Genomic DNA, 11,515 nt, shown 5'->3' on the forward strand with positions numbered 1-11,515 from the left:
TTTGTTTAAAGAGTGTTTGTTGTAAGTGGATGTAAAGTTATTAAAGCTTGAGTGTGTAAAATAGCAAGTTATTTACATGTTTTATAATGTTTTTATGGCGATAATGAATCCGCACTACCAATTATAGATTAAAGAAAAACAAACCGTAACATTTGTAAAGCATCCAGAATGGCTTTAATTTAATATATGTAACATATAAACTTTCATTAAACATTATTTACATTAATATTTAATATATTTGAATAAATATTTAATATGTTGCATTTGCATTCATATTAACTTACACACGTCACCCTGATCGATTAGTGTACCTGTGTAAATACTGGCTAAATACTAAAAAAGGTATACAGAAATTCCTAAATTTTACTTGCATATGTCCTATAGACCTGCAGGCTACATTGTGCTTATTAAATAGTATATTCCATTCATCCTATTCATATTAAACAAGTTTGGGTGGAGTACACCAATTTCAAAAATGCAACATATTTACCGAACTACTTACACGTCATGCCATTCTATACGTGAGGAGTCCACTACTTAGTGTTCTATTACTTATTGTTCGTACAATTACTGTCACGCAATATTAGATTTTATTGTAATGCTTTTTGAAATAATTAATCATTTGCATATTTGCGTATTTAAAATCTAAATACATGCAGGAAAATACTATTGTACAAACTGGACTACTAAAAGGGCACTATTCTGTAAACACTATTCTGTTTCAACGCCGTTACAGGCAACGTGGCGACGACACACCAAAAGTGTTGTAAACGTCTACTAATATGTAAACTTATAGGCATTGGAAGGAGGTAAGATGCAGATGCGCACCTCCACGTCCATTTTGCTGGAACCAAGCAGCAGGGCGACAAAAAAACTGTACTGAAGTTCCTTCATCAGGGTTAGTTTTGAGCATCACGTGACACATGTTTCGTCCAATGACTGCTCGTCGATCCACACTTTACTCCATTGCGTCAATGCAGCTGTGTAGATGTAACCGTGTGTCCTGCTCCTTGCTCAGGTCTTTGCAAGATAATTCTCCGTCCGAATGGTAGGCGTGCTATGACCACCTCCCTGCTGCTGAATCCTCGCTGGGCGGACACGGTAATGTTTGTGTATGAAAACAACTTGGATGAACTGAACAAGAACATGGAAGGTCTGGTTGGTAGCGGTAATTTCGCGGCCAACCAGTGCAGGAATCTGATGGCCCACTCGGCTTTGAGCGCTCACCCTTCCAGCCTTGTGCATGGCTCCAGTTATTCCACCGTGGACGTATCGACTTCGAGTTCGGCCGAAGCAAGCAAACAGTGCACTCCATGCCCTACGGTTCCTCAAGCTTCGTCCACCGGGCCTATTCCTTATGGCTACTTTGGCAACAGCTACTATCCCTGCAGAATGGGGCGGGGTTCGCTCAAGTCCTGCACTCAACCGAGCGCGCTCAGCTACACTGCAGAAAAATACATGGACACCCCGGTAACGTCTGAAGAGTATCCCAGCAGGGCCAAGGAGTTCGCATTCTACCACGGCTATCCCAGTCCGTACCAGTCCATGGCCAGTTATTTGGACGTGTCGGTGGTCCAGACCCTAGGGACAGGGGAGCCTCGGCACGACAGTCTCCTGCCTATGGACAGTTACCAGCCCTGGGCTTTAGCTAATGGATGGGGAGGTCAGATGTACTGCTCCAAGGACCAGAGCCAAGCGGGCCATCTATGGAAATCTGCGCTAGCAGGTATTGCCTATACATACCAAGTATTTTATTATTAATTTCATTTCGTATTGAGCGTTACAACAATATATAGTCACAATAATAATAGCAACAATAACATTATTATTATTATTATTATTATTAGTATTATTATTATCATTATACTTAATAATAATAATAATAATAATAATAATAGTAATAATACTAATAACAGTAATAACAATAACAATAATAATGACAAAAAATACGCAGCGAAAATCTTACCTAGCTCGTTGTGCATTTCACAATACCGCAAGGTAGTTCCCAGGCTTCTTTGAACCGTGCAGCTTCCACGAATTTCGTGTGGACTGTTAAGATATGGTTTGTGTAATTAATAGACAACCAGTCCGTCAATAATAACCCTGTTTGTTATTCGTTCCAGATGTTGTGGCCCACCAACATGACGGAGGCTCTTTCCGCCGAGGTAGAAAGAAAAGGATACCGTACACCAAAGTGCAGCTCAAGGAACTGGAGAAAGAGTACGCTGCCAACAAATTCATCACAAAAGACAAGAGGAGAAAGATTTCTGCGGTAACCAACTTATCCGAAAGGCAGATCACAATCTGGTTTCAAAACAGGAGGGTAAAGGAAAAGAAATTTATTGCCAAAGTTAAGACCAGCGCGCCATAGTGCGGATTTCAGCAGACTTTTCCACTATTACTTCAGATGGAAGAACAAAATGTCGACGTCATGTTTTATTTACTGGGCTTCTTTGTGCTTTCTTTGCTTGCGTATTTGCATCGCAAACGACTATATAAATGGACTTAAATAGGACACAGAACAGAACTAAAAGGACTATATTCTTGTAAATATGCCTACCTAAATGTAACGTTATGTGTGCTTCAAGCTTTTTAGTTGTGTTTTATATGGATTTTACATATAGACTAAATGTTAGGCATGCCAGTGTTGTTGCTGCAGGGCTATAGCTTATTATACTATACTCATCAATATTACTTAAAACTGTTATGTCTATTGTAATGCAGTAAGTAACAAAACATATCTATCTATCTACCTATATATATATATATGTATATTGGTAGATATATATCTACCTATATATATATATATATATATATATATATAGAGAGAGAGAGAGAGAGAGAGAGAGAGAGAGAGAGAGAAAGAGAGAGAGAGAGAGAGAGAGAAATGCTTAATAAATTGTATTTCTCACAACTTGTTTTTTGTATCAATTGCATGAGTAAATGTATATTCATTTCCCCCTTCTCGATCGCATGCAAAATAAAACTTTTTTGCAAGACAAATTTTGGTTCAGCAACCTGTATAAGGTGTTAACAAAATTAGGCGGCCCTGGATCAGGCATGTGTGTTGCTGAGTATACTGAAATCAGGTGAATGTTTGATAACCTGATGTAATATTAAAACGTGTAGAATTTACATGTATGTTCATTTTAACCACATTAGAACGTTTATGGTGCCTGTACAACCCTTCCAACTAAAACTTCTCATGGTGTTTTTTTTTATTTTACTTCAACTTTGTTGTCGTTCTTCTGACTGTCTTTGACAAGGGTCTAATTTTTTACATTTTTATTTTTGAATGTGTTGTCAACTTATTTGGACCACACGTAATTCCAGTGGAAATTATGTAAACGTACCCTGACTGCTTTTCAATGCATAAATAAAAAAGTGAGCTTTCATGCTCAAAACACAGGATCTGAAATGCACTGTTGGGGGTTGGGGCGCGAGGTAATCTCTTTTTGGCAGCGTGGGGGGAAGGAGCGCGCGACTTGTAGACAGACCCACTAAATCAGCCTTTAACCTTGACCTTGAAAGTCACGTGCTGTTCAGATAAGCAATAGCTTTGTAAGAATCCATGTAAGAATTCATGAATATCTAAGCATTGCTCTAACACAGAATCCTTTTTTGGCACACGCGTAAACTACGAGTTTCTACTCGACTTCTGCCGTCCAAAGTATGCCTGGGAGATGTTTTTTGTAGTGATACAAATACCCTTGATTTCTCTTTCGCCTAAAGAAATGCTGTTAATTCTCTGAAGGTGCCGCAGGTCCAAGCACCCTTCACTTCCTGCTTACCGAAAGCACTTTATAGTGCCTTAAACCTTGAGCTCAAAGACATAAATATCTTCATTTTGCGTATCTCATTCAGGTAAACAGATTTACGCACCCTGATCTACTTTATAATCTCCTCCAGGCGTAATTTACGTTGCTGTCCAAACAGTTTAACTGTGTGACCCTTGCAGCTCTACACTTCATGCCGGTGTGGATTAGAGGGGATGTAAAAGGGGCATCATTACTCATAATCACCGTCGTCACCGCGATCTGAGCATTATCTTTGCTCTGCTTGCTCTAACAACCCATCAGTTTATGTCCTTACGGGTTTCTTTAACTCGTACAAGCACCCCAGCCCGTAACTGGCCAGAAAACAATGTACACTAACGGTATTGAAGTGGACAGTAACTATGAACGGGTGTCAGGCCTGTTAACGCAGTCGGGCGACGTTGCAATGATTGGTATATGTTAGTCAGGACAACAAGACGAAGTGAAGACTATGCCTTTTGGGAAGAAACTCAACCAATATGCTAACGTAGTTGTGACATAATTTTAGTCTTCAGAATTCATCGCCAGGTTTATCAAATGCTGTGTATATGATTAGTCACTAAACACACGTATATAGTTTGTAGCCGCCATGAAATGTTTTATACCATTTATTTATGGCACATTCTCTACTTGTTTACCTTCCAGTCAAATAAACGAGAAACTGTGCAGACAGGCCAGGGGATCTTGGTAGAAGTTGTGAAATTAGCGTTTTTGTTTGTTTTTTGGAAGAAAATGTGTGTGTGTGTGTGTGTGGGGTGGGGGGGGGGGGTGTTGAGTAATAAGCTTATAGGTAAACTTTACAGTTAGTTTCCCAATATTCTTTAGTTTGCCTTGCCCTAGCAGCTCAGGGTTTTCACCAAACAAAGCCATAAATGTAGACGTGGTTTCACCCACACTACTACTACTACTACAGAATAGGCAATAAAGAATGCAGGCCCTTCCTTCCGCTTCGAGTTAACATTGAACTTGACAAAAGCATTCTAACAAACGGTGCGTCTACCTGGTGTTTACACTGTGATTTAACTGTGGTTCTTCACCTTCATTTGCAAATTAACGATCATATGGCAGGCACAGATTCCAGTGTATATCGGCACTAAAAACCTCTACTGAAACGTTACATTCCCCACGTTTATTTGTGCTGTATGACTTTGCTGAAATAGGATGCATAAACTAACATGATACATGAACTGTAGTAGGACCTGTTGTTGACGTTTGAAGTCTTCCTTTAGATAATAATACTACAAACACACACACACACACACACACACACACACACACACACGTTGTCTTATATATTGCAGAGAAAGTGAATAATAATTAAAATAAATATGTAGTCAATATTCCTGGTTATTTTGTTCATATGTACACCATATGTAGGTCTATTTTATCACTATTTGTTTCCCGAAGACTACCTTTCCTTTTTTGTTCTGGGCAGCGGCTTGAAATTGTTTTTAGAATTACTGTAAGTGAATTACAAACTGCCAATAAATTAAAACAAAAATACTACACAAATGAAAATGACCAGACTGTTCGAATTAATTGTTATTGTTCATTAAATGTCAATTTTGCTCTTTTTATTCACAACCGTGAGACAGTCTGTACTGGCACTTCAAATCTGTTGTTGTAGGAGCACTGTTCGCTTTAAAGAAATGCTGGACAAGTCTCCCTCAAGTTCAGGTCCAATCCCCCTCCCCCATCTAGCACCCCACCCCCGATCATCAACCCCTCCAGTCCTGTCTGCGTTTCGGACAGGCTTTTGTTACGCGGCGGACTTTGCAGTTGAACTTGAGACATCTTGTAAACAATAAGTTGTCTGGCCCCTGTCTGCTTCCCGGGCTCACTGACCACTGCTGTCCAAAGACTCAGGAAGAGAAACGACTTCACACGAAAGGCCCTAGCGACGCGCGGATAAATGTTTGTGCACGACCAAAACTGACCTTGGCGAAATATAATGCACCTTCTCGACAGTTACTTTTGGAAAAGCGGATTTCAGCTTGAAGTGTTTGATTTCTCCTACCTTTTCACCGTAAAAGAAAACGCAACACGCCCTTATTGAAAATGTCCAGTTCAGAGGTAAAAAGTGATACACACCGGCAGAAGTATATAATTTAAACCAGTATTTAACTTAACACTGAAATAAATACCTGACTGATTTGGACACATTCCAGCTCATGCATCGATCGACTATGGTGTGCAGTTGTATTCCCAAACACAATTTTACCTTTTATTCAGTGGTTTAATAATGTGCATACACGCACAGCTATGCAGTATGTGGTGCGCAGCCTTTATACTGGTGATGTAAACGTTAACTTTTCTATTTAGGATATGTGTATTTTTTCTTCCCTTAAAGTGATGTCAACCGAGAGCTATTTACAAGCTTCTCTTTATATTCCTTCTGCATTAATCTAGCTCGATGTACATTCGGTCAATTAAGGTTAAGAGCATTTTAAATATATTGCCTTTCTATTTAATCAAACTCTGCCTTTCTACAAATGTAGGTTAATTCGGGGCGTTTGTACTAAATTAATTTGAATCATTGTAGTTGCTTGAATACTATAAGAAGCGAAACTGTTCTTTTGTTACTCAACAAAAACTACCACAAAAGTTACAGTTAAGCATTTCAATACGGCGTTCCTTCTATTTACACAGTGTAGGACCATTGTTAGCGATGGCAAAGACTATTTAAGAGTGGTAAGTATTCAAACTTTTAGCCCCCTTTATCCCTGGATTAATTAAATAAACGTACCTGTGTCGAGTATTTCAACAAAATATGACTATTAACTGAAATATATACGGGTGCGACAATAAATACAACCTTTATAGTAATAAACTGCACAAAAACCTCAACTGCCTTTTGTTTCGGTCAATTACTGTACATATATAGACTATATATTTAACACTCATGCTGTTGATCACGCACTGTCAACGCTCAGTAAACTCTTTTCCCCTCTATTTTATGGCCACTGTAAAATGACAAGTATAAGAAACTGAACAGAAGTTTTCATTTTGGTTCAATTCTGGTGTTATTGTCCCTGGCAGGTATGAGCTAATGAGCTAGACTATGTATGCTCAGCACGCTTTATTCTGGCATGTAGAACAATTACAGTGGAACAGTGATTTGTGTTGACAAACAAAAAAACGTTTAGGTCGAGCTAATGAGCACCGGGCCACCCGTGAGTGGTGACATCACGCGATGGCTCTTGTCCCATTGCAACAAAATACCGTGCAGCTTCAAACACCATCAACATAACTTTAGGGCAATGCAATAAAATAACCAAATGTATTGGCATGCAGCACGCAACTCATGTGTAAAATTTTACAGGGCACTACAATTATGTTGACCTTATAAAGTCGAGTTATTTTTCGAATGAATTGGGTGTGGTATGATAACTCATTTGTTTCTTTATTTCCCGTGTCACCGAAATCATTTACGCGGCGAGATCAGTAATAATTGCAGCAACTAATAATGCGATTTAAGTGTTTATTAACAGTGGGTTGTGATTACTCTGCAGTGGGTTGTGATTACTCTTATTGAATAGCACCACTGAAGCGCAGCAGGCTTCACTCTGCAAAGTAATTTGCATTATGTCTGAGCAGGTCATTTTAAAACATCATTTGGTATGAGAAGTATGAAAGTAAAATACGCCGCAACGCACGTCACAAACATCTGCATGGATCCAAATGTGCGCCGCCCGAAAATGTTTAGGAGCAGCTGTTTTAACCCGCAGCGCTCTGTGGATGTGGTCCGGATGTGATATGTTAGATGCGTTAATGTACAGCATTACCCTACCTACCTCTGTCAAGGTAGAACACAATGATGAATTGACCTTACGAATATACCATAAAGGCATATCACAGACCACAAACGACAACAGAGTTCAGCTAAAGTCTAGGCAGATATAAACAATTGGAACCAGCATCAATTACTGGGTGATTATTTATCTTGTCGCGAGAAATGTAATGTTTATCTTGTCATGCAATATCGAAGCATGAAATCGAACAGCGACAGCAATATTCATTATTAGTGAATATTCATCAATTCATATTCTTGTGATTTTTGTTCTACTCCTTAGTATCTTTGTTATATACATACATGCCTACATACTATTACTACTACTACTACTATTACTACTAATAACTCATACTATTAAAAAAGTAATAATAAAACCAAATATACTTGTAGTCAGTTAGCCTAATGTTATCACATAGTTGCTATATATATATATATATATATATATATATATATACCGTGGGATGTATTACGATTTACTTTTAGGCTTGATACTTTAATATAATATCCAACCTCAGCATGTGTTCTGCAATTAGATATTATTGCTACCCTACTCTTAAACAACTGGAGGGTTTGGTGGGCTTGCTTAAAATATATCCACAGACAATTAATACTTCACTGGAGAATAGCTGCAAAATTAATATACATTTTTCATATTTGGAAAGATTATTGTGTTCATCGAGTTCAGTATAAAGATTTGGCCCACTATGAACTTGTGTAAAGCAACTTGTGTTTCTGAAAGTATTGTAAAATCAGGAGTGGCACCCTGCCACCAAATAACTCTAATATCTTTTTTGAACTTGTCACTGATATTGTATTTCTTGTTTTGGAAAAATGGTTAACTAAAAATTAAACATTGGTCTAATAAGGCTTTAACAAGCATTGCTGGCTCATATATATGAATCACTGTATTGCATAACATGTTTAAACTGGACTTAATTAAACATATGTAATTTCTCAATTTCAACCTGTTCAGTCTAATCTTGAACTGTTATTATTTGTATTTTGTATTTATTGTTTATCTCTTTGTATATATCAGTGCATGCTCTCTGTGGCATATGTTAGTTATCAAGCACATTAATGAATGCCACACATTAAACTTTGTAGCACTACAGAGTACTCAATTCAGAATATTAGAGTCCAATAGACCTTGTTTCACTCAGCTGCTGGTATACATACCATTATGGAATATATTTTTAATATTCTGTGCATAATCTGTGAATTATTCTGTGAATAATCAAATATCAAGTAAGTGAATTAAAGCATGTTTTAAGTGCTCTGTTAGTGGGACATGCTTGGCGATAGCAGTACTCTATCAGGCTGTGGAAGAAGCATTAATGCTGTGCATCCAACAGTCACACTATATCAGTCTGACAAATATGATAGTATGTTTCTCAAAATCCATAGATTATGATTCTTGTCTTGAGGATATTTGACTGGATTCAACCACATTCAGGATTTCTGTAAGTAGAAAATGACTAATCAGCACAGTAGCTTTAGACATTGATTTCAAAGCCAAGAAATGTCTGGATAGAGGTTTAATTCTGAGGAATTTAAAAGTTAAATATCTCTATAAAAATACTGAGGAGTGCATAAAATAATTGTAATCATCATAGAATATATTTTGCATGCAAGACTTATAAATTACGATTTTGTTGTGTTACTGTTCTTCCTCTTAATTCCAACCTATTCAAAACATCCATATACACATTTCTGTAGCAATCGTTACTTACTAAATGTTTATTTGTTATTAAATGAGTTGCATTACCTATTGTAAATGAAAACTGTTCTATCAAAGTTTTTTCAATTTTCAATTACATTTTATGCAATTAATTACACAACATAAAATGTTGTTTTACTTCAAAAACAAGATAAAAATAGAACAAAGAGGCCACTTCTCCAGCCCATTCTGGATAAATTACAATAGCTTAGTGAAACTCAGCACGTCTGATTTGTTTTAAAGCTTTGTTTGGAGAACTAAGTAAGTATCTTAATTTCATCATGGTTAATAATCAAACCAATTTACCCAATAAAACAAATTTTAAAGCTAAAACATAAATTAGAGTCTGTGTATTATAATCCAAATGTAAAAATTACCTTAGCATATACACATTTCTATACAAATGTAAAAATGACATTAGTTGGTTTCATACCACCTGTTAAGTATTTTGTGAATTATACGTTTTTTTTATACAAAACGATATGCTAGCAATTAAAAACTGTGTGCTTGACTAAATTTATGTCATCTTTATGTGTTCAATAAATTATGTTTGCTTTTTTTAATTTCCCCCTCCACTCCATGCTCCAGACCCATTGCAATCTTGACCAGGTCAATCAGATTAAATGAAATGAATTTTGCAAATATTTGCTGCTATTGTCTTGACTGGAAAACACTGTGCATGAGTTCTTAATTATCATGTTAACAAAATGTAATTTATCAATATATATATGTCATATTTATATTTATGTTATCACTTTGAAATCATTTTATGCATATAACAATGGACAGTGTTATTTATTATTGAGCATCCTCTATAACACTGTATTTGCAACAATGTCAGAATGACTTCTCTCTGATCCATAAATATATAAGTAGCTTAATGTTGTTAAATTAAGCAAAATATATACATAATTATACATTATAAATAATACATGCTATTCTCTGTCTAGCAGGGACACTGATTACAACAGTTTAATATCACCACTTTGTGCTATTGACACAACACATAAGACTAGGACTTTTATTCAGAAACAATATTTATTGACAATAAAAATATGCTGAGGCTAATATTTTAGCAGTTATTGTGATATAATCTGCAGTATATGAATGCTGAATTTTCAGCAGTACAATACTGGATATTTTAAATATTATACACTACTGTCAGTTGGTATGAGAAGAAATGGAAAAATGGGATGGAGCACTGAAAGTGCCTTTAATGATCAGTGAGGAATAGTCCACTTTAAATGGACTGCAGTTATTGCTGGTAATGGAAATCAGTCATGACTGCATGTTGTATTTTAAAGTTATTCTTCACTGACCATAAAAGATATTTGCAACACTCCATTTCAATTTTACATTTATTCTCATATTAACTGACCATATTGTTAACTTTTAAGATATGCTTTAAAGAAATACACACACAAAATAAATTTCTCTTTTTCTGTCTATCCAGAAGCTCTTCACTTAGTTCTGACAGTGAACAGTACTACATAAGTATGCTTCAACACTGTTCCAATACATCTGATTTATCTTATTGCACACATCACTTGGCCTGACAACATAAAGACATGGCTTGTAAACTAGTTGTTGCATTCAAATATGAATAATCTACATTGTGGGGAATGTATTCTGAGGTACATACATGATGTGATATAAACATCAACACTTCCACAGAGGATTAAAATCGGGATTTTAACAGCTGCTGCATGTCCACATCCATTGTGTCAATTGATTTATCTTATGCCCCCTTATGGTCAAACGCTGCAACGACAAGTCCCTTGAACCAGACGTGGGATGTCCTTTTTCTTTTGATAAGAGCGCTGAAGCGTTTTTGAAGTGCCCAGTGTTTCGTGATAAGAGGCATCAGTCAGCAGGAGTGACGAATTCTCTGGTGTTCGTCCTTCACAGTAAAACAAGGTCACATCGAATGTCTCTGAGAGGTTCTGATTTGAACACGACTTGGAGTTTTACGATTGTGAAAAAGGGAAAAAAACGGTTAGTCTCTCAATGACGACACTGACTGGAGGTTTTACAGGAAGTCTCTTTATTGAATTGTTCTCACTCTGATAGTCACCCGGGACATTGTGCGTGTGTTCTTTGACTTAATTGTCTGTTGGCGCCTGTAAAAAGTCACTGAAATCCACAACAATAAAATAATTCATCCATGTCCAGTAATAAATGCTGGCTGTT

The 11,515-nt window shown here is 36.8% G+C and overlaps 1 protein-coding gene across 1 annotated transcript; it reads left to right on the forward strand.

The window, feature by feature from the left end:
* The first annotated feature begins 1,059 nt into the window (after window positions 1-1,059).
* Window positions 1,060-2,371, forward strand: hoxb13a (homeobox B13a). Its single transcript, XM_072693664.1, has 2 exons — window positions 1,060-1,726; window positions 2,124-2,371. Exons 1-2 carry the CDS (start codon window positions 1,060-1,062, stop codon window positions 2,369-2,371), a joined length of 915 nt encoding a protein of 304 aa, XP_072549765.1.
* Window positions 2,372-11,515: the final 9,144 nt, after the last annotated feature.

Source organism: Salminus brasiliensis, chromosome 12 (genome assembly GCF_030463535.1).
Source record: "Salminus brasiliensis chromosome 12, fSalBra1.hap2, whole genome shotgun sequence".
Classification (NCBI taxonomy): domain Eukaryota; kingdom Metazoa; phylum Chordata; class Actinopteri; order Characiformes; family Bryconidae; genus Salminus; species Salminus brasiliensis.